General features: G+C 36.6%; 1 protein-coding gene across 1 annotated transcript in view; it reads right to left on the bottom strand.

The window, feature by feature from the left end:
* The window catches only part of IPO5 (importin 5), a 44,866-nt gene that overhangs the window by 13,363 nt on the left and 10,949 nt on the right, over positions 1-20,554 (bottom strand). The window contains exons 4-21 of the mRNA XM_066545128.1: positions 20,030-20,132; positions 19,704-19,800; positions 18,578-18,682; positions 15,220-15,342; positions 15,013-15,133; positions 11,390-11,477; positions 8,176-8,282; positions 6,182-6,306; positions 5,985-6,074; positions 5,720-5,893; positions 5,273-5,491; positions 4,737-4,820; positions 3,894-4,026; positions 3,679-3,800; positions 3,034-3,130; positions 2,380-2,552; positions 1,859-1,970; positions 1,217-1,272 (exon numbers count right to left, since the gene is read on the bottom strand). Coding sequence (XP_066401225.1) covers positions 1,217-1,272; positions 1,859-1,970; positions 2,380-2,552; positions 3,034-3,130; positions 3,679-3,800; positions 3,894-4,026; positions 4,737-4,820; positions 5,273-5,491; positions 5,720-5,893; positions 5,985-6,074; positions 6,182-6,306; positions 8,176-8,282; positions 11,390-11,477; positions 15,013-15,133; positions 15,220-15,342; positions 18,578-18,682; positions 19,704-19,800; positions 20,030-20,132 — 2,129 coding nt within the window. The remainder of the gene's footprint in view (positions 1-1,216; positions 1,273-1,858; positions 1,971-2,379; positions 2,553-3,033; positions 3,131-3,678; positions 3,801-3,893; positions 4,027-4,736; positions 4,821-5,272; positions 5,492-5,719; positions 5,894-5,984; positions 6,075-6,181; positions 6,307-8,175; positions 8,283-11,389; positions 11,478-15,012; positions 15,134-15,219; positions 15,343-18,577; positions 18,683-19,703; positions 19,801-20,029; positions 20,133-20,554) is intronic.

The following is a 20,554-nucleotide window of genomic DNA, read 5'->3' as shown; positions in this document are numbered from 1 at the left end:
CAACAAAAATATATCCTCTTGAATGCTGGCCTAATTCTAAAAAGCCTAAAAAGAGGGTCAAGAACTACACTGTTATTTAAGACAGTATTTACATATGGGTATGATTTCTGGAGTCTGAATCCAAGTTAAACTCATGTGATCAAGCTTCATACCTGCATTGTGCAGCAAAAAAATGTCTTAGTTCTTAAATTTACTGAGTATCCTTTGTGTCGTGTTATAAGCAGCAGCAGCAGCCATTCATTATTACTCTCTCTCCATACTAATAATGATTTAATAAAATTATTGTATCTCTTCTACAATCACCTCCACTTTAAACTATTAACTCACTTTGGTACCCTAGTATGTAAGTTGTTAAGTAGTCACTTTGGTATTCCCTCATAAGCAAACACATGATGGCAGCTGTTTATCCTGTTGTCCTTTTCTGGTTTTGGGCTATTCTTTTTGAGACAGGCTCCTGACATGACACACCAGATGTCTTGGGATCAGAGGTATAGAGGCCCAAGGTTAAGAGCCACCCAGCTTGCAAGGCTCAAAGAAAAAGCAAGTCAGCAAGGCTAGACCTAAGGGATGAGCTCATTGCAGTCTAGAACTTCCTCAATGGGGCAAGAGAAGGGGCAGGCATTGATTTCTTCTCTCTGGTGACCAGTGACAGGACCAAAAGGAACTGCCTTAAGATGTGTCAGGAAAGGTTCTGGTTGGGTATTAGAAAAAGGTTCTTCCCCCGAGGGTTGGCCCCTGGAACAGGCTCCCTGGGGAAATGGCCACAGCACCAGCCTGACAGAGCTCAAGAAGTATTTGAACAATGCTCTCAGGCACATGGTGTGATTCCTGGGATGCCCTGTGATGAGGCAGGAATGGAATCAATGATCATTGTAGGTCCCTTCCAACTCAGTTTATTCTGTTATTAAGTAGTCTGCTGTCAAATCTGTATCAGTGTTAATGTCATCCAGGAATTGTTTGAGCAGATGAAGAAAATAAAAAGCTGTATCCTGAACTTCTTACTTCAGCATATCAGACAAGGAAACCTTTAATATTTTCTAATTCACAAATGTAGTGTGACTCATTTCTTACTGTTTTGAAGGACTATGGTAACAAGATTCTTCTATGAAGAAATAATTCTAAGGATGCACTATGCCCTAAATGAGTCAAAAACATATTTTTGCAGTATTTCCATCCTGGTGCTTGTAGAGCAGAAAAATTCTTCAAACTAACTTACTTCATCTTGTAATGACTCTTCAACTTGCTCATCATAGTCTTCATCTTGTCTTTTCACTAAATTAAAAGAAAAAAATTAAACCACTGCCTTTCTATAAGTGCGTAAGAAGCCTGTGAAAGGGAAAAATTATTCAGAAACAAATTTAGAAAACAGGAATCAGTAGCTGAAGATGCAACAGGAATTCTCCATTTTTAAGAAGCTTCAAAAAACTTTCACAGAAAAGGAAGAAGTACAGGATAGTCCAGTTTAAGAATGTGTAAAAATGCACATGAAATAGAAACAAACACACCACAAAGACAAGTGCTTAGAAACAATAAACTACTATTGCTTTGAGAAAACTGCAGACTTCAGATGAAAAAAACCCATGGAAATGATAACACCATAGATGTGCACTGTCTTTCAAGTAAATCTGTCCATTAACTTTTGATTAAACTACAGTATGCTGAAAATTATGCCACGTTCATCGTCCAAAAGCTTACGAATACAACTCATGAATTCTGTTAGTTCACAGTCCAATTACTTCACATGAATATACAAATCAGTGAAATGGAAACAGTTTTTTTCTTTGTGTTCAGAAATAATTAGAAATTCTGCTTTAAAGAACAGCCACATCCCATGTTAACAGGATTTGTGTTAACTTACCCTGTCTTAATTCTTGATTTTTAAAGTGCTCTTCTAGTTTTTCTTTCAGTATTCCTCCAAGTTCTTCAAAGTGTTCGTTGTTAAGGCATCCATCTCCCATTACCTCAATGCACTTGTGAAACAAAACAACCAGTTTTTCAGCTTTAAAATTTAACATGAGCAGTCTTAATGAAATCTAAGCACACAAAGAATATTAATACATGCAGGAATAATATTAGAAGAACAGTCATACTGTAACCAATGCTCAAATTATACAAGTAAGGCACAGTACCACTGTACATTTCATACCCATAATTTCAGTTGCTCATGGTTAAAATGAAAAAATTTGGTAACTGTTTTATTCTTGCAGAAAAAAAAAAAACAAAACTTTTTCCATCAGCTGTAACAACATTTATAGTCACAACAAATTTCCTGTAGAGGAAGCCTTGCATTTATTCAAGCCATTTAAAGGAACATCAAACTGTCCCTTCTTATTTCAAAAGCTACAAACAGTAACACCGTGAAATTTCTAAGAATGTTACCTTTGCAAAAGAATGCATTATTTCTGAGAGGACATCAGACTCTGGCTCTGTCCCAATGGCTTTGATGAGAGCATCACACATGAAGTGCCACATCTGTGTGAGGTACTCGGGCCCACGAACCCTGGCACACTCAAGCAGGAGGGGCATCGACTCTGCGGCTGCCACTCGGACACGTGCCATTGTTAAAGGAAATACAGCAATCAACACCAACAAAGTGCTTAGAATTTAAGATCCCACCACCATAATGAAGTTCTTGGTTTTCTACCTGAAACACATTTCATTACAATCCATGCATTTGATTTCTTAATTATATATAGATTAAATCATAGGAAAATTACACTGCCTGCTCTTTAGAAGAGTTTCAAGCCTGTTTCAGGCCATGACAGAAAAGCTGTTCAATTTCTTTTCTGCTTTGTTACACAAATACTGCTTTTTCTACTTATTGCTTATTAAAAAAAAAAAAAAAAACTAGGAGGAAAAACAGGAATACATTGCTTAAAATATAGTGTGTAAACTAACATTCTCCGAAACCATTTCTGCTATAAAGTCACAGACTATTTTAACACTAAACACTTCCAATTCATTTAGGAAAACAGCAAGCACAATCTTGATTCTAAGTTTCCGCTTTCACAGTGGCATTTGTTAATAGGATATCATCATGGAAATAGAATTTCAACAATGGAACCATCAGCTTTACAACTTGCTCTGTGTATTCCACAAATCCTTCTTTTAGCTCTTTTGCATAGCAAACCTGAAAAATAGAGCACAGATATGCCTCTTTTAAGGGATAATACTTATATTTTTCAACTATGTAAAAGTGAGAGGAAGATTGTTAAAAGTGCAAGGGTTTTTTTAGTTTATTTTAAAAAACATGTAATAATCCATTTCCCTTCCCCTCAACTGTGGTAATTTGAGAAACACTGATAGCAGCATGAGTTCCCACTCGTAGGGCATGAATGTATTTTTCAAACCAAATTCCAAAACAGCAATATTTGCAAAAAGAAACTACTTTTTAACATATCCAATTCCTTAAGTTTTGCTAACAAAGGAAAACCATCTGTTCATTTAAAAAATTTTACACTCCTAAGTAAACAAACTGTTTTTAATCAAGTAAACCACACATAACTAAGTGCTGTAATCCAAGCTAAGCAGTATCACCCAAAACACTCTTTCATGTGAGACAAAAAAGAATATTTTAGTTAAATATTTTAGAATATTTAATAGTTTATATTTTAGAATTTGGCTACAGACTTGATTGACCAGAAACATAGGGATCACCAAAACTATTTTGTTACTCACCAGCATTTGGCATGCAGTTGCTTTTTCTTCAAGGCCTGCAGTTTTAATTCCAAAACTCTGCTGATCACCTATGCTTACAAATTCCCAACCATCATCATCGCTCATATTCTCCATATCTTGTGCTGTTATACAGAAGGAAGGAAAAATAGTCTAAAAGTGCTACAAAATCATTTATTTCATTATACTTTTCAAGCAAAACATCATCTTAAACCTACTGTCTAGAAGAGCAACTTCAGGTTTAATGGATGCAGTCTTCATTAAAGGTCCCATGACAACAGGAAGGTACTGCTGAAATTCCTTTCCAAGAATTTTACACATTCTGGCCCATGCAGAGATCATGTAAGAAATCTAGAAAAGAGAAGACAGAATTTTCATGTCCCACGTTTTATTTTAATGCATACTTAAAAGGAAGGCATAAAGGAAATGCATTACACGATAGGACTTTTGAAAAGAATTTGTCAGCAATCCATAAAGCCTATTTCAAAGAGAACTAATCCAATATGCAATCCACATAAAAATGCATCATCAAAAGACATCCCAAGTCTAGCAAAACCCTGAAAGTGCCTCCAATCAAAATTGCTATACATGTAAAAATGTGACAATGTAAGATTCATGATTACATTGCAAGTGCCTGTGCTAAAAAATATTTTTTCTGAAATATTTCCCATATTTAAACAATACTACCAAGCCACATTCCTGAAAATGGTAAAATAGAGCAAAAAGTAAAAAAGTGTGCAGTACTATGTTTTCAGAGGAGTATTTGTTTTCAAATATACAAGTTAAAATAGCTCTCTGCTCATTAGAACAGCTGCTTACAAGTCCTGTTGATCTATTTATAAGAAGGCGACAACAAGCTCAAATTTCTTCTGCAAATATAGGTCCTGGAAGTCTCATTTCCTAACCACACTTCTGTGAAAGATTCTAGGGCCATCTCAATGTCAAGTTTTGTAACACAGGCCGGACAATTAGCCTGAAAGGCCAGGGACGGGGCAGAATCATCATGTATACAAGGAATATTTTTAATACCAACGAGCTGTAAAGAGACAATTTCAACATACCTGTGGATCATCATCTTCTAGATCACTGAAGTCTGTTTGTGTCTTCAATAATAGCTGCATAACATCTGATGCATCCTGCATAAACTAGATACAGGAAACAACTACGTTTTTAAAGGCAAATTAAGATGCTACTTCTCAGACAGTTAAATGCTCACTTAAATTAAACTTTTTCTGGCATCCACATACAAAACTAAATTCCCTTTTAACTGCACACATTTTGCTCCTGACACTGCCTAAATGTGATGCCGTGTCTTTTTTCTTAAGGCAAAAAAAAACAACTCAAAAGAAGAAAAAATTCTTGCTTTCAACATTTTTCAGTGTGACAAGAATTACTTAAGCTACAAAAAGATTCTATTGCAAATTTGTGAACCTAAGCAGCAACACAATCACCTCAGAAATGGAAACAAAGACAAGCACAGAAATCAGCAACAATACAGCTGTATGTTTAACAAGTGATTATATTAATTCAGTGCAAATACCACAAAAAATAAAGGCATTAAAGTGTATTTAGACCATTATAAAAAATCTAAGCTTACCTTTTCTTTGCCAACAGCAAGACCGATTAGACTGATGCATTCAATAGTCTTTCCTCGTAAAAGTCTTAATTCCTTCTGAACAGCATTTTCAACAATGTGTTTTAAGGAGGGCATAAATAAATCATAGTAGGGAACAAACTTCTCCTCCACTGTGTCTGCAACTGATGCAATTGAAGTCACAACTTGCTCCAGAACTAGCTTAGTACCTTTCTGTATCAACTTGGAAAGAAAAAGAATAAAGTGTTATATTTTAAAAGCACACGTTTTACTTAAAAGCATGCCAAATGTGAAAATCTACTTTTGCACATATGCTAATTCTCGTCAGTTTAGACCAGCATCAGCAGATAAGTGTACTGGCTCATTTCTGAGGTCTTAGTTCAGCTATACTTATTCTCCTTATGTGACAAGGTTACCCCTCCATCAAACAATTTGTTCCATGTATTATACCTCTTGCAATTTTATCACCATAATGGAATGAAGATGCTTCACTAGATTATCCAAATATGGAATAAGCAGTGACTTGGGACAATCTTCAGTGAAGTTTATGAGTGCTGCAGCTGCATGGGCTTGAACACGCTGGCTGCCTTGATCCTCCATGGTTTGTAGAAGAGCTCCTATCACCTGAAAAAGAAATACTCCTTTTTCAGACAACAAGTTTCTGAAGGGGACATAATTTTACCACTTTTTTTCCCCTTACCACTCTACTACTTGCCTTCTCATGAAATTTCTTTTGAAACCCGGGTGCAAAGTCAGTTGCCATTTGTCCAACAGCGTTACAAGCGGCGTATCTTACTCTGGGATGCTGAAAAAGTATTTCCCTCAAGCAGTTAACAAGTAGCCATAACAAGCAGTCATCTCTTATTTTCAGAAATGAAAACATTTTGAAATAATTACTAGAACAATACTCACAGGATCCTGAAGGAATAGCAAAACGAAATTAACTATTTCATTTAAAATTCCCTCCATCTGTTGGTGGCAACCTTCTCCAATGGCAGAGAGTGCCATCAAGCCAGCATGCCTGTACTTCCAGTCAGCTACAGAAGAGTAAATATGAAATGTTACTCATTTTGGAAACTACCAAGAACCACAAAGATGAATCACCTTATCTTTGCAGGGGCTGGGGGACACAGCAGGAGGCAGAGTGAAGAACAGGAGATGGAAGGGAAGTTAATGCATCTACTTGATTTGTTAAACACTCTTCTGTTTTCCTCATACATACTTCCAGAGATGCACAAAAAATTGAATGTCTAATCCAGGCCAAATCCAGACCTAGAAAAAAGAGTTCTTAACTGCTGATACAAGTACATACATAGTACTAATACCTGGAAACTGCATTTTTAATTAAATGAGCTGACCAGGCAAATATCAGGACAGTATTTTTAGTATTTTTATTTCCCTCTCCCCCATTTTTTTTTCTGTTTTAGTATCATCAGAAGACCCCATACCTTCCTCAAGAAAAAGATCTAATGACTCAAACAGTATCTGAATTTAAAACAAATAAATGATTGGTATCAAACTTTCCAGCAGTCTTCTCAAGACTGTAGGAACAGCAATATTCTACTTATGATGTAAACTTTCCCCACCTCCAAGTCATATTAGCTTATTCTCAGAGTAGTGGGTACTGTTGAAATTAATCTTCCATGCCTGTCCCTCTCTCATTTTTTTTTGAGCAACATGTGATAAACTCTAATTTCTTTTATTTCTTTTTTACAAAAATCTTTCTCTGTGCTAGAAATCATCGGGATTACAGAAGAGAAAACCAAAAGAATAAACAGGTTTACCAAATGACCTGTGAGAAAGGCATGTTACGGAACTTAGCTCCCAAAATAATGCAATATTTCATTATTGCTAATAACATATTACATTCCCGGAATGAAGAACATCACAGTTCAGAGCAGTAGAATCCTGACACTCAAACTTCTGTCTGACCAGGATGCAAGGAAGTATCATCTTGACAGAAGGCACAACAGAAAAGCAGCAGTTTATTTTGTGTTATTTCAGTTCATTAGATGTTCCTAGTTAAGCCTACACCTCACCACTTTAATTCCAAACAGACTTTGTGAGTGTTCACACACAGCTGGTGCTACCTTGAGTAGCCCTCTGTTCCATACCCAAAATGCTAACAGACTTTTCTGGACTGGGTTTTAAACCAAGAAGGCAGAACCCAGAACTTCAGCATTCTCTTTTACTCCAAAGGCTCAAACCATAGGTCATGTGAAAGAACTTGAAAGCAATGCACAGTACGTTTTGAAGCATTGGCTGAGCAGGCATTACAGGTATTTCAAGAGGAAAAGAAGCATCCAAAACAACTGATAAGAATATATAGAAACACCTCATGAAACAAGTTTTAAAATCAGCATACCAAATAGACAGACAAACTACCAATGACCTCAGTCCATCAAATTCCAGGGGGGAAAAAACAAGTTTTGCTCTACAAACTGTAATGCATTAAAATTTCACTTAAATGCAGCACTTCTGGAGAAGCAAAAACACTGAGCTACAGAAAAGCAGGTGGCACTTTAGACAAACTTAAGGGACTGTGAGAGGGGCTGTTTAGAGATTTAGAGAGAATATTCTGAAATAGAAAAACCCCAACTCTTCCCTTATTTTTATGTAATTCTCAGTGTTTTAAAAAAATTGTATTGTTTTTATGACATCTCTGCTCAGCTGTCCATGTATCAGAAGAAATGTTATATAATGCACGCTATGTAAGTTTAATAAACCAGTCTAAGAGAAAGTATAAACCTTCAAGTTCACAGCCTTTACAGTTTTTGCTGCTGACATCAAAAGTGGAAATGAATAATAACCTATCAAGGAGCTAAACAAAAAGACTTAAGAGGTATTGAAGTTCCTGGCAAGCACAGAATTGTTAAAAAACAATAAAAGAAAATGCAGTTACTTACGATTCTGAAGCATTTGCATAATATGTTCTTTAATCATAGGCAAAACAAGTTTCCCTCCAAGGCCACATGCCATCCTGTCCAGCGCACTCTCACCAGCCACCGCATTGCTAAATATTGATTACACAAATATCAGTGGTTTGAGATCTACAACAAAACAAGCAGTCCAACAGAGAGCTCTTCCCAGTTCTAGTCTTCAAAATTTGCCATCTGAAAACATGAGCCTCCTTAAGTAAATACACCATACTCACATCTAAAAACTCACACACCAGTCACAAAATAGTTATTTACTATTCACTGAGACTTTGTTATCTGCAGGCCACTAATTAAGTCTACTACCAAAGAAACTTGAGTCTTACTAGCACTAGGTCCAAAGTGCAGACTGAACTTCACAGCAGTTACAGACACCCAGAAAGCTGAAACTAAATTTGCAATGAATGAAACAATAATATTGGCCATTGCCTTTTTGTCACGAGAACATAAAGCAGTTCTGTTAGTTGTTATGATTCAGGTGAACCAGCAGGATTCAAACTTTGGCACTCAAGAGCCCTTTCTTGGATGGCTGTACTCAGTAACATGGTCTCTTGTCAATGACTCGGCAGAAAACATCCAATCCAGGTGAGGAATTTGTGACTCTGGGTCAGTTACAGAAGTTAGAATAGCCCAACATTATCTATGCAAAGTGATTTGTTCCACCCAATGGAATTATTCCCTACAAAAAAGCAAGAAAGTTTCCAGGACACAGATAACTACTGTTACAGTCTGGATATGGCTGGGAGTGTGGTAACTCAAGGTTATTACAGTCCATCCTGGACATCCATGATGATGAAAAAGCTGAGTAATGGCTCACAAGGGGATCAATCTCCCCCTTCTTGACAGTTTCAATCAGTTGGGCCAGAAACAATCTTCAAATTACTATGTTTGAATCTCCAAGTCTCATTACAAACCATAAATAATCTAGAAACTCACATGTTGTGAACAAAGGTGTTTGTGAAAAGATATCGACAGCATTTGTATTGGTTCCTCAGATTGGTCATGTTCAAATAAACAGACACATCACCAGCAGGACAATGAAGCATGGGCACACAGGGTTAAATGGGAGCAAACTCACTGAAGCTAACACAAGCTTTCATCTGAAATTTCATTCCTTGAGCTTTCTTCCCGCCATTAATTCACACATTCAGTTTTAAGAAATAAAGATAGGTCATCTCAGAAAAATGACCCCATATCTCCATCTAATCTTTGCAAGGCTTTTGCCAAGAAAAGAGGAAGTTGGATTAATCTTTTCCTCCTTTAGAATGTCACGCCTTTATGAAGCTGGAGCAACAAAGAACTGGAAATGCTAAAGTATTCCCTGCTGCTTTCGTGTGTGCTGACTCATATCCCCATTCATCAGATCCGAACACACCCTAACTAGGGCGCAGCCCAATGATCATTAGCCTGCTCCTGGGTCTGCACAAAAATTTCATTCCTCTTAGGAAGCTACAAAGACTCAACCAGGAAACATTAGCACGCACATCAGCCATGCACTGAGCTCTCCACAAAGGTGAGCCTCAATGGTGGGAAGCACATAGCAGCACCAGGAGCGACCTGCTAAAAGAAAAACTGCCCTCACACACACCATCACCAGAGACCAGCTCATGTGCGGTAGCTTGTGTCTAAGCCTCAAGCTTTCCTGTTACTTCGAGGGCCAAAGGAGCTCCTTCAGGCTAAGGCTGTTGAGCATAACTTGTTTTCTGATCTGTGCTCACTCTACTTGTGACTTCTAACTAAAAAAAGGAAAATTTTCATTACAAAATCCATAGGCAGCTAAGCTGTATTTAGAAGAACAAAGTTACTCTTGACAATAAAAAGAAAATGGCATGCCTCAAGTGCATGATTCAGCATACTTACTAAGCTGCCTAAAGCAAGCCATCTGAATAAATTTCCACACCCTGAAAGGCTTGATAAGGACATGAACTTGAATATTCTATTCCCCCTTGAAATTTTATTCACTGAAAAGATTCAAATACTTAACAAACCTGAATGTAGTGGTGGTGTCTGACACCTGTATAGCAAAATTTCAGCACTCAGGAAACAGGTTAAAAGGGTATGGTCTACTATGTGAGGGAGACAAGAAAGGACAGCTCACTTTCAATTTCATAATCAAAGAGAACTAAAAAGATTATTTCAAGTAAGGCAAAGATTATTCCATAAATTCCTAAGCATCAGTTCTACAGGTGTCTTTACATGCCTGCTATCTATCAGAAGTTGCTCTACAGCTCAGGGTAAATGAACATCTCTTCTTTAGTCTATTTTCCTATGAAGATCTCTAAGTGTTCCGAGATAAATTGTTTGAAAACACTAATTACATCTGAGTCTGGATGAACCAGGTATGTCAAAGAAGTGTCTAGACTGGTAAATGAACATCCATGTCTTTATAGAAGTGTGGAGATAGTTACCTCCTACACCTATTTCTGCTTTCTTCTACTTCACTCTAACAGTAGCTGGACAAGAGTAAATGCAACAGGATGCTGTATGCAAACCACTATTTTAGTAAAAAGTTGGAGCAAGCTACAAGACATGTAGGAATAAGCAAATCCAAATGACTGGACATCTTTTGATCTTCCTTGCCTAACATACAACAAGATAAGCTGTTGCTAGCCATACCAAGGGATGTAAAATAATAGCAAAATTGTACTATTTTTGGACTAGGTGAAATCCAACCAGGAATTCTGCCATGCATGATGACATTCTTCCAAAGTTGCCTTTTTCCGGAAACACCACATTTTCAAGGGCGTAGATACAGAAAAATACAAAGACATTGGCTGTGGATAATTAAACAGGCCAATATGATTCAACATGGCTTCCAGCTAACTTCAGGATTAGCCCTCAGTTTAGAGGATTAGGAGGCACTGACTTCTGAACTGAGTCATATAAATGACAGAAAAAAACAAAAGCTAAAGGCTTTGAAAAGCTACAACAGTACAAAACAGCAAACATGGGGACATGCAACTTGTCTAATTACAGCAAATATCAAAACTGAAATAATTTACTTCCTTGCTGAACACTGCCTAAGTAACCTACATATAAACTGCTCCTGCCTGAAGGAACAAAATTACAACAGTTATTTGAATAAAGAAAAAGTAATGCACTACAGGCATTTGCATTCTGCACTTTAAATGTGCCTTTAGCCACAGGCTTGATAACATATTGAAACAACTGGTTTCATAATTACCTGTCAAAATCATCATCTGCAAGCTCATCTGCATTTGCCCAATCTTCATCTTCTTCCAAGTCAACCATCATTGCTAACATCTGAGGAACTGAAAAAAAAAGTTTTAAACTCAGTCTGATCTCTCAAAATAGACTCTCAAATAAAAAGTATAAATTTCAAGTTTTCTCGTTTCAAAAATTTTTGAAGAAAACCAGCTTTTCTTCCAGTAGCAGATGGTCAGGTCTGTAAAACTGCATCAGCCAATAATCCAGAACTGATTGCCACATAAGTATTTCCAGAACATTCAAACTGAGAGTAAAAAAATCTTGTGTATAACTTACCAAGACTCAAAAATGTTTTGTAGATCATGACAATTATAAAAAGCAAGTTCCTTAATAAAGTCTATATTCTTGAAAGAGTTAAAAACAGTATTATATGCCTTAAGAACTCTGATATCCTTTCTAATATTTCTGAAACTCTGACATCATCCTTTGAACATTTATTAATGAAAGAGACTATTAATTAAGAAAGAGTACTACTCTTAGTTTAAAATTTATTATGTTAAAACCCTTAGTTTTAACATAATAAATTTTATTATTTATTATCTATTTATACAGTGGTTGCTTAGCATAAAGCTTTTCTCTTAAAATAGGCCATGGTTTAGAACTTGAGATTTCCTTTTTCCCACCTAATGCAAATTTTTCTTTTGTAGAATGAACACATCTTTCACGTTATAATCCGCCGGTTTTCTTCTTCTACCTCTGTATATAGTCTCTATAAAGACTTAGAATGAGAAGAATGGACAAGCTACACAATCTCTATCACAGCATTAAACTACTATGCAATAAGCACCAGCTACTCTTACCACTTGTCACAGGAGGATGGAGAACAGTGGCTTGTCTGCTCTAAGTCTACCTGCTGCTGTGCCCTTCAGAAGCACAAGGGGTGAAAAGTCTACCTTGCACTTCCAGAGCAAAGTAAGGGAAAAAGTGAAAAAAAAGGGAAAAAAAGTGCTCTTAAGAACTTTACTCTGTACTACATACCAATCGCTCAGAGCAGTTGTTTGAATTTAGTATCATTTATGTAACAAAGTCTCACTTTGACCTGGAAACAAAAGGTTTCAGTCAAATAATCAACCTTTGACCTTTAACAACCTTTTCAGCACAGCCTACCACACATCTTGAAGACAGCTACCACAGGTAACTGCCCTTTACAGCAACCTACCAGAAAAACTAGTAGGCATCTAGTAACTGCTCATGCAGCTAATGAGATTTACTGGAACTGATCAACTATACTGCAATTGCTGAATTTCATAATACACCCACACTATTGTAATCTAACACACAGACAACACCCTAAGCAAACTCACCACCACATATCTGGACAGATGAGAAACTTCTGGTCAACTGATGACAGAAAAAACTATTGCTCACTGATAGCATTGTAGAGCAAGTATCAAAAAAGATCAAATTATGGATTTATTTGCTTGATGTGGGTATGTATTTTCAGATAGAAAATATCCTATGGCTACAAAAACCTCCAGAGGGCTCTTATGTACTATCAAGATAACTTAACAGACACTATGGTCCCTCTGGCATGATGCCCACATGTCAGTTTTATATACACTGATTAGACCTCAAAAACCATCAAATTACTACAGTCCAGAAGATTTTCAGACATAGACACATATAAGTACACAGATTACAAACATGGATTGTCAGAACAGCTATGGAATATGGAAGACAAACATCAACTAACATAAATGCTCTGGGGCTCCAAAAAGTCATGTCAGTGTTTGCTGCTACTAACAAACAAGGCTAAGAACACACTCATCCAATGTGCTCTGGCCATCATTATATCCAGAACCTACAATTTCTTGTTTCTTCTTGATGTTTTGCATGAATGTCCTGCCAGTAAGTGTAATTTCACAAAGAGTTTTTAAAAAAATGTAGAGTGTGCACAGAAATTTCAACATTGACCCAACAAGCCCTCAAAATTTAATTACTGCTAATATATAGACTCTTACAAACAAGTTAGTGGGCTTGAGCCCACTAAGCCTGCTTCTTACCAGAGCAATAAAACTCTCTGCAATCCTGTGAGCTCAGGAAGGGAATTCTTAATCCAAGTGGATTCCTGAGCAGCTAACTGGCACACAGGACACACACTCCTAAACCAGCACTGTGCTCAGTAAAAGCAGCATAAGATGACAATTTTGCCCAAGTCCCAGTTCCAGTCATGAGTATCAAGTGATCTAGCAACTTCTCAGTTGAATGAAAACAGAAAGCCTTTTAAACTAAGATACAAAGCCAAGACAAAAGCAGTCCCTTTGTGCTACCTTTTTATCATGCCCTGAACACAACTGCTTTACCAGTTCTGCAAAATAAATGTTTTTCTCCTAATGATATATTTAATAAGACTAATTTTACAATGAATTGCAAATGAAAGGCATTTCTTTCCCATATGGTGCTTTATCTTAATAGAAGTATTTCATTCCTAAATAGCAACTAGCAACCCAAAATAACAGGAATACATTCTAAAGAGGTAAGAGGTACTTCTCTCCTGAACAAATAAGAAGCTTGTAATGATGTGGGGCCAGCAAGTGTCAAGTGTTAATAATTCCAATAAGCTACAGGATGGAGTGAAAATAGAGTGTTCTGAAAATTTACAGATTCCAAAATACGTTCTAAAGAATCTCTTCTTTAAAAAACTATTCTACTAGCAAACAAAACTTCTCATCAATATTTTTAACATTTAAGCCAAGCAGATCCAGTTTGCAACATTTTCCAACAGAAGTTTTATAATTTTAATATCATCTATACAACTTTCCTCATGCTGAGTATACAGCAAAATTGTAGTATTTTTGAGTGGAGCACACAGCAGAAGTTACTTTTTATGCAAGTTTCAGAAAACAACAAGAATTTAGACGAACACAAGTCTGACAGGGAGGGAAAGGCAGGCTACACTGCTGTGCCAGGGCCCTGATCTAGTCAAAGAAAAGGTTTAAAAGGCAAAGAAACACCAGTGCAAGCAGCACTGATGCTGGAGCTGCCCAGAAGACATTTATTTTTAGCATTTTAAATAATAATGCATGATTTTAAAAGTGCCTCTTCAAAGACTTTACCATCCGCATGTGAAATAGACTAATTAGATTATTTCTATGTATTTATACCAGCATCTGATTTTTTAATTCACAGCTTTAACTCACCACTGATGTTCAACATACAAGCTGAATTCCTTCAGGCTTGACTTGCCAGCACCACAGAGTATCTGGCCTACATACCAAACTCCAAATGTAGAACTTCAGGACTAAATGCTGTTTTTCGTTACAGTAAAATTTTCCAAAGCCAGCTGAAAAGCATGCAAGTAGAGTTTTCCTTATAGGAAATATCTAATAAGAGCCCACTGTATTTTTATTCAAATTTTTGGTGCTGCATAGGCACGGATTAATTTATGAAGAGTCATAATTGAAGGGGGTTACTCCGTTAGGTAACACTGAATTGAGTTTTCTTTAGTTATGAGGACCAGCAAACTCTCAGTTAGATGTGGTTTTGCCACTGACCAACAGCAAAGTCAATTTAATACTGTAAAAGAAGACTGTTTCAACAAAGAAAATGAGAAAATGAGAAAATGAGAAGAATACTTACTGGCTTGTGCAATAATATTTGTATGCCTCCTCAGCATAGCAGCAGCAGTTTCTGACAAGGCCACAATTACTTCAAGTGCCAACTGACGCTGCATGTTACTGAGACTGGCATCTGCACACAACTACAACCCAAAAGATTAGAGCAAATGGTTAGAACAGAGGTTTTGGGGTGGAAAAAGTGATTCTTAAAAAACATTCCTAGCTTTACCTTCAGAGTTAGCTGCAAAGTAGCTTCTAAATGTGGTCGTAAATACTTGGGAACAGAATCTGCAATTTCTACAAGGGATTTCAGAACAGAATCATCATTTTGGTAGCAGGAATCATTTAGAGCCTATAAAAAGATAAGATGGAGATAAGAATAAATGAAAACAAACAATATTACCAATAGGACCAGTGTTACAGAAGAAATTTCATTAATTGTATTCTTGTTTCTCTGAACAGTCTCGTTTAGTATTAGTAGCTAAGCAGCCAAAGCCTGAGGCCACAAGAACTGACCAGAGTAAACTTTTTTGTTAAAACTAATGCTTCTAACAATGAACTAGCTGATTCCAGCAGATACAAGCTGAATGAAGAAGGTAAGAATCAAGCAGACAATTCCAAGAGAATGAAGTAACTTCATCAGAAGATGAGTCCTGCAACAGTGAAAAAACCAGTGAGAAATCAAGAGACCACCAACCAGAAGTAAGTGGCTGGGGACCGGGCCATCAGCAACACACGTACAATTGAGAGACATGAATTGGGGTAAGGGTCCCTCTCTGGAGGCACCAGCTCAAGCTGTAACCTAAGAACTAACAGAATACAATTAATCAGAAGCCTTCACTCCAACTTTCAGCAGGATCACAGAGTCAGACCCTGCTATAGTGACCTGTGTGCATAAACCCATAACAGGATACTATGCAGCATCCAAAACCACAAGTTTTCTACAACTAAGTTATGCCTCACAATGTTCAAGTCTGACACTGCAGACAATCAGAAAGAATTAAGGTCACACATCAGAGGCTCCAACATGCAAAACCACTGGGTTCTGACAACTTCAAAATCCATTTAAAAAGAAGTAACTTGGCCTGAAAGAAGGAAAATGAGCCTAACTTCCCATTCGCCTGTTACGTGAGAAAAGTTTTGAATAGCTTATGCTTACAAACACCAGGAGCCACAAGATTAAAGAGGTTTTTTCCAGACATCCCTCCAGAACCACCAAATTAAAGCAGACCTTTCAGCCTTCAGTCACAGACATGGAAAAGAGAGAAAGAAATCAAGCTTTTTGCAACTATATTTCCTAACCCATGTCCACAATCTGAAAAGTAATTTAAAACTTACTTTTAACTGATCAGGGTGATATTTTAGTGCCAAACCAGAACCCTGTTACTCAATGGTGTTAGAATTCAGAAGGAAACAAAGCTCCAAAGAAAAAAGTATTTACACTCACTTCTGAGATTTTGAAAGGAATTTTCATTAGCGAAGTATTTTATGTCTTCTTAATGTTGAAACATTTTTTGAAGTAAGTAACTAAATAATTTTTAATATTTAAGTATATAATTCAACATTTTTGTTAATGGCACTTATATAACCCACATTTTCAAAAGCACAATCTTCTAGTACCAGAAACGTTGTGGAAAAATCCGGAAAAAAACCCACCTGTCACGGTTAAGGTCTTTTGGTCTAATAGCTATAACATCCTCTGATTCTCTCAAAGGACAATGTAATATTTACTGGAATTTTCTGCAAAATTGTATTTTATATCAATTGCAACTCTGACAGTTTTTTAAAGAGTGGTTTCCTGAATAAAGCAGCTCAAAGTGAAAAGTGAGTCCTAAAAGGCAAAGTACTTTTCTATAGTATTAAACAACGTCCAAGAAGTCAGTGAAGTTCTATCTGCTTTTACTTCCCTTTGCAACAGAAAGCTTTGGATAAAAGTTTCAACTGTCAGTTTTGAAAGTTCAACTTCCAGCATAACCATTATAGATCTTGTACTGAAAGAACTGATATGCCAAGTCAGAATTTTATTTTTAGTTTTTTTAGCATCAGTGTTTCAACAAAATTAATTTCAACAGCAACAAAAAAAGCATCCAACTGTCTCCAAAGGTCACTCACCACTATTCTAACACATTCCTATTTATAAACTCAGATGTTCATATCCATCTTGTGTTACCACAGCCTGAAAATCTAGTTCTTCTTGCAATAAGTACTTTTAAAAAAGACAGATTTCATAGCACAGCTTTGAGCTCTGTATTAGCAAAAAAGAAAGCTTGAAAATGTGAGCCAAGTGCATATGCTGTTAAGAGTGTCTAAATAGTGTCAGAGTAGCATTGAAAGTTATAGCACACAGAGTGGGCTATTAGCCCAAAATCTAAAACCCTTACACTTTTTAAGTGCCACACATCAAGACAAATGGAATGACCACCCCAAACCCTGCCTCGCCCCCACTTACACAGTAGTACTGTGTAGCCAAGGTCCTCTCAGGCAGTTACAACTTTTAAACAACACATGTTATTGACAAAGGCATGGACACGGACTAATCACCAAATAGAGACCTCAATATCAAAAACTTATACACACTACAGCCCATTTTCAAGTTCAGATGACTTGGATAAATTGCTCTCAGTTTGCATTTAAGATCAAGCAGAATTCCATCAGTTGCAGATGCCAGTAGATTTGGCAAAATTTTTCTTCAGCTTGCCACAAAGCACACGCAGTTTACAGCCACACTGTCAACAAGAACCTGCTGTTCTGACTGTAGTGAGAAGTCCGCCTTTAATGCAAATTTAGCCTAATTTAAAATCACCAGAAGTTCACCTCCTGCATTATCATAGGTACTTAGTGCTTCCACTGTTTCTTGATATAGAAAGCGAAGTGTACTGTGAATTTTTCATCCTTCAGAGCTCAAACCATTTCTGTCTCTGGTTTGATTTACAATAGGCTTCTCTGCAAAAGTAAATAACCTTACACTAGAATTTCAACTTTTGCTCAAATTCATCAATCCAAGAGATCTAATCCAGCCTCAGAAATTACATGAAGCTTAAAATGGCATTTTATTTGCAATTTCCTAATTTATCAAACAATAAAGATAATTTCTACAGACTTTTGTTCTCAGTCTGAGCATCTATGTTCTTTGCTTTCCTTTAAACTGAAGAGATACAGGATATCACAATTCTCTGCTTTCCTTTAAACTGAAGAGATACAGGATATCACAAGTCCATGAATTCCCCAATTACAGATTACTTCAAATCTCAGGGTAGCCCATATTTGTATTTCAATATCATGGTTAATTTAAAAGCTGTATGATTTTGACCTATATACCTTACAAAGAATTTTAACTCATTTATCTCTGTAACACTGTGTAAGTTGATCAGCACTGAGCTATTTTCCTTAAAACCCTATAAAATATCTTCTATTTGCAAAATTCCTTATTAGTCTCCACTTCATCTTGCTAGCAATTGCTGTCTGGCTAAAAGGGTCAGTTAATTCAGGTCTCAGCAAAAATTCATGGATTCACAGATTAGTATTTACATTTGTATATAGTCAATACCAGTAATGGCAAAATAAGTGTAACTAGTTTGGTTTCTTACCTGCAAGATTCCAGGTAGCAGGTCTGCAAAATGTTTAAGAAGGGGAGCATTGAGCTCATTAGCAAGCACAAATGCAGCTGCAGCTCTAGCAGACAAAGTCTTGATCTAAAAGACATGATTGAAGAAATAAATGTGGGAAACTAGTACTGAAACATGCCTCTGTTAGTTTTTAACACGGGATTTTAAATTTTACTTCAAATTAAAGTGATAATGAAGACCTTCAGCATCTACATTGTCTATAAAAAGTTTATCGTATCAGGTGGCAAGTAGTCCCTAGGTTTGCTTTTTGTTTTGGTGGTTTTCGTTTAATGAAAGAAAAGAGGAAAAAATCCTATTGTTTTCAACTTCCATCAAAACTTCAAATGTGCATGCAAGTGTCAGTCTCATTTTCCAAGAAGTGTGAGCTAAGTGTTTAAGACATTCCTCTTTAAAGGCATGACTTGTGGTACTTCAGAAAATGTTATTCAGTCGACTTTCAAAGGTCAGAAAAAGTAATCCTCCCTTGGGGGAGCAGCAAACTGAACCCATATATCACAGCAGGGTTTCCTATCCTTGCCCAGCATTTTCCATAACAAGAGAAACATTTTCAAAGTACAATTCTCTGCACAAATCAATTAATCTGAAGCCTTCCAGAAAAGCAAGGCTTGCTTACACACCCTTAGAGCAAAACATGCACAAACAGTTCAAGGAGCTGTTGTATATTCAGAATTTTGAGACATACCATGTACCTTCTATATACAGATACTGTATGTAGAGAGATGACAGACTTACACTGTTAAACACAAAGGCCAGAAACAGAATTTAACATGGAGTTTCTGACCCCTCAATGCTGCTGGGTAAAACCCCATCTGCCTGGGGCCACTGCAACTGGGTTTCTCCAAGCATAACTAGGGAAGAATCTGGGCCTAAACAACGCAGATATGAGCAGCCAGTCAGCTTTAGGACCACAAAAGGGTCTGAGCCTTTGGTTTGCAGCAGGCACAGTCAAAACTCTGTATGTACATAATTTTCAGGTAATGCAATTCTCTGGTTGAAATCTATGGTTTAACCTTTATGTTTGAGACTACTGCACTGAGTTTCTATGCTCAGAACATACTAAAATCCCCAAAGATCATAAAGGTCTTACTGAGGGATGTTCCTGATCTTGCATACACTGAACCAGCATTCTCTTAATGACATCCAAATAGTGCTGCTGTTGATTCCCAAAAATCCCAGGAAAATTCCTAAGGATAAGACCAAACCATTAATAAAATTGACACAAGTTAAGGTTAAACTAGTATTTCAAACTTATCCATTGTTTAAGTTACAGATTGTAACTGTACACATTTGAGTTAAATAAGCCACAATACAAGAAAATAAATTAAATAAATATGATTGCTAGTTAATTACATTGTGACAGTTTTTCTTTCATTTTCAGACATGATTAGGCTATCCTACAAAAATGTAGCTTACCAGAAAATATGTAGAGCAGCCTCACGCAGTCCCACATTCTGAGAGCTGACAGAGTCAAATAAGAATTTCAGAACTTCTGGCCACTGGTTGTTGCCATCTTCATCTACATTAAACACAACAAAGTTTTGGATAAGCTAACTTCAGAATGGTGAGATATCAGTGGGGCAGGAAAACCAGTCATCACTGACTCCCTGATCTGAAGATGTACCTAAGTCACAATGTAAAATATTGTGAAATGTTTAATCTAAAAACACTCCATAACAGAAGGTGATCTCTGTTTACTGCTATATAGCAACACTCAAAAAAAGAAACTGATGCAATATTCAGCATAATTCATGACAATTTACACAAAACTGGATTTATAAACCTTAATACAATCTCACCTAAACTTGAGCAATTTAAAAAGCAGAGTTTAAGAATCTTATTTTCATCTGACCAAGGATAGTGTAAACAAATATTAGGTTCTATTATAAGCCATGGAATTAGTTAGCACATCATGTGCAAAAGCCTAAGCAGAGATACAAA

The sequence above is a fragment of the Molothrus aeneus genome, chromosome 2 (genome assembly GCF_037042795.1).
Source record: "Molothrus aeneus isolate 106 chromosome 2, BPBGC_Maene_1.0, whole genome shotgun sequence".
In the NCBI taxonomy this organism is placed as follows: domain Eukaryota; kingdom Metazoa; phylum Chordata; class Aves; order Passeriformes; family Icteridae; genus Molothrus; species Molothrus aeneus.
The sequence above is the reverse complement of the archived record's forward strand: the minus strand, read 5'-3'. Positions and strand labels throughout refer to the sequence as shown.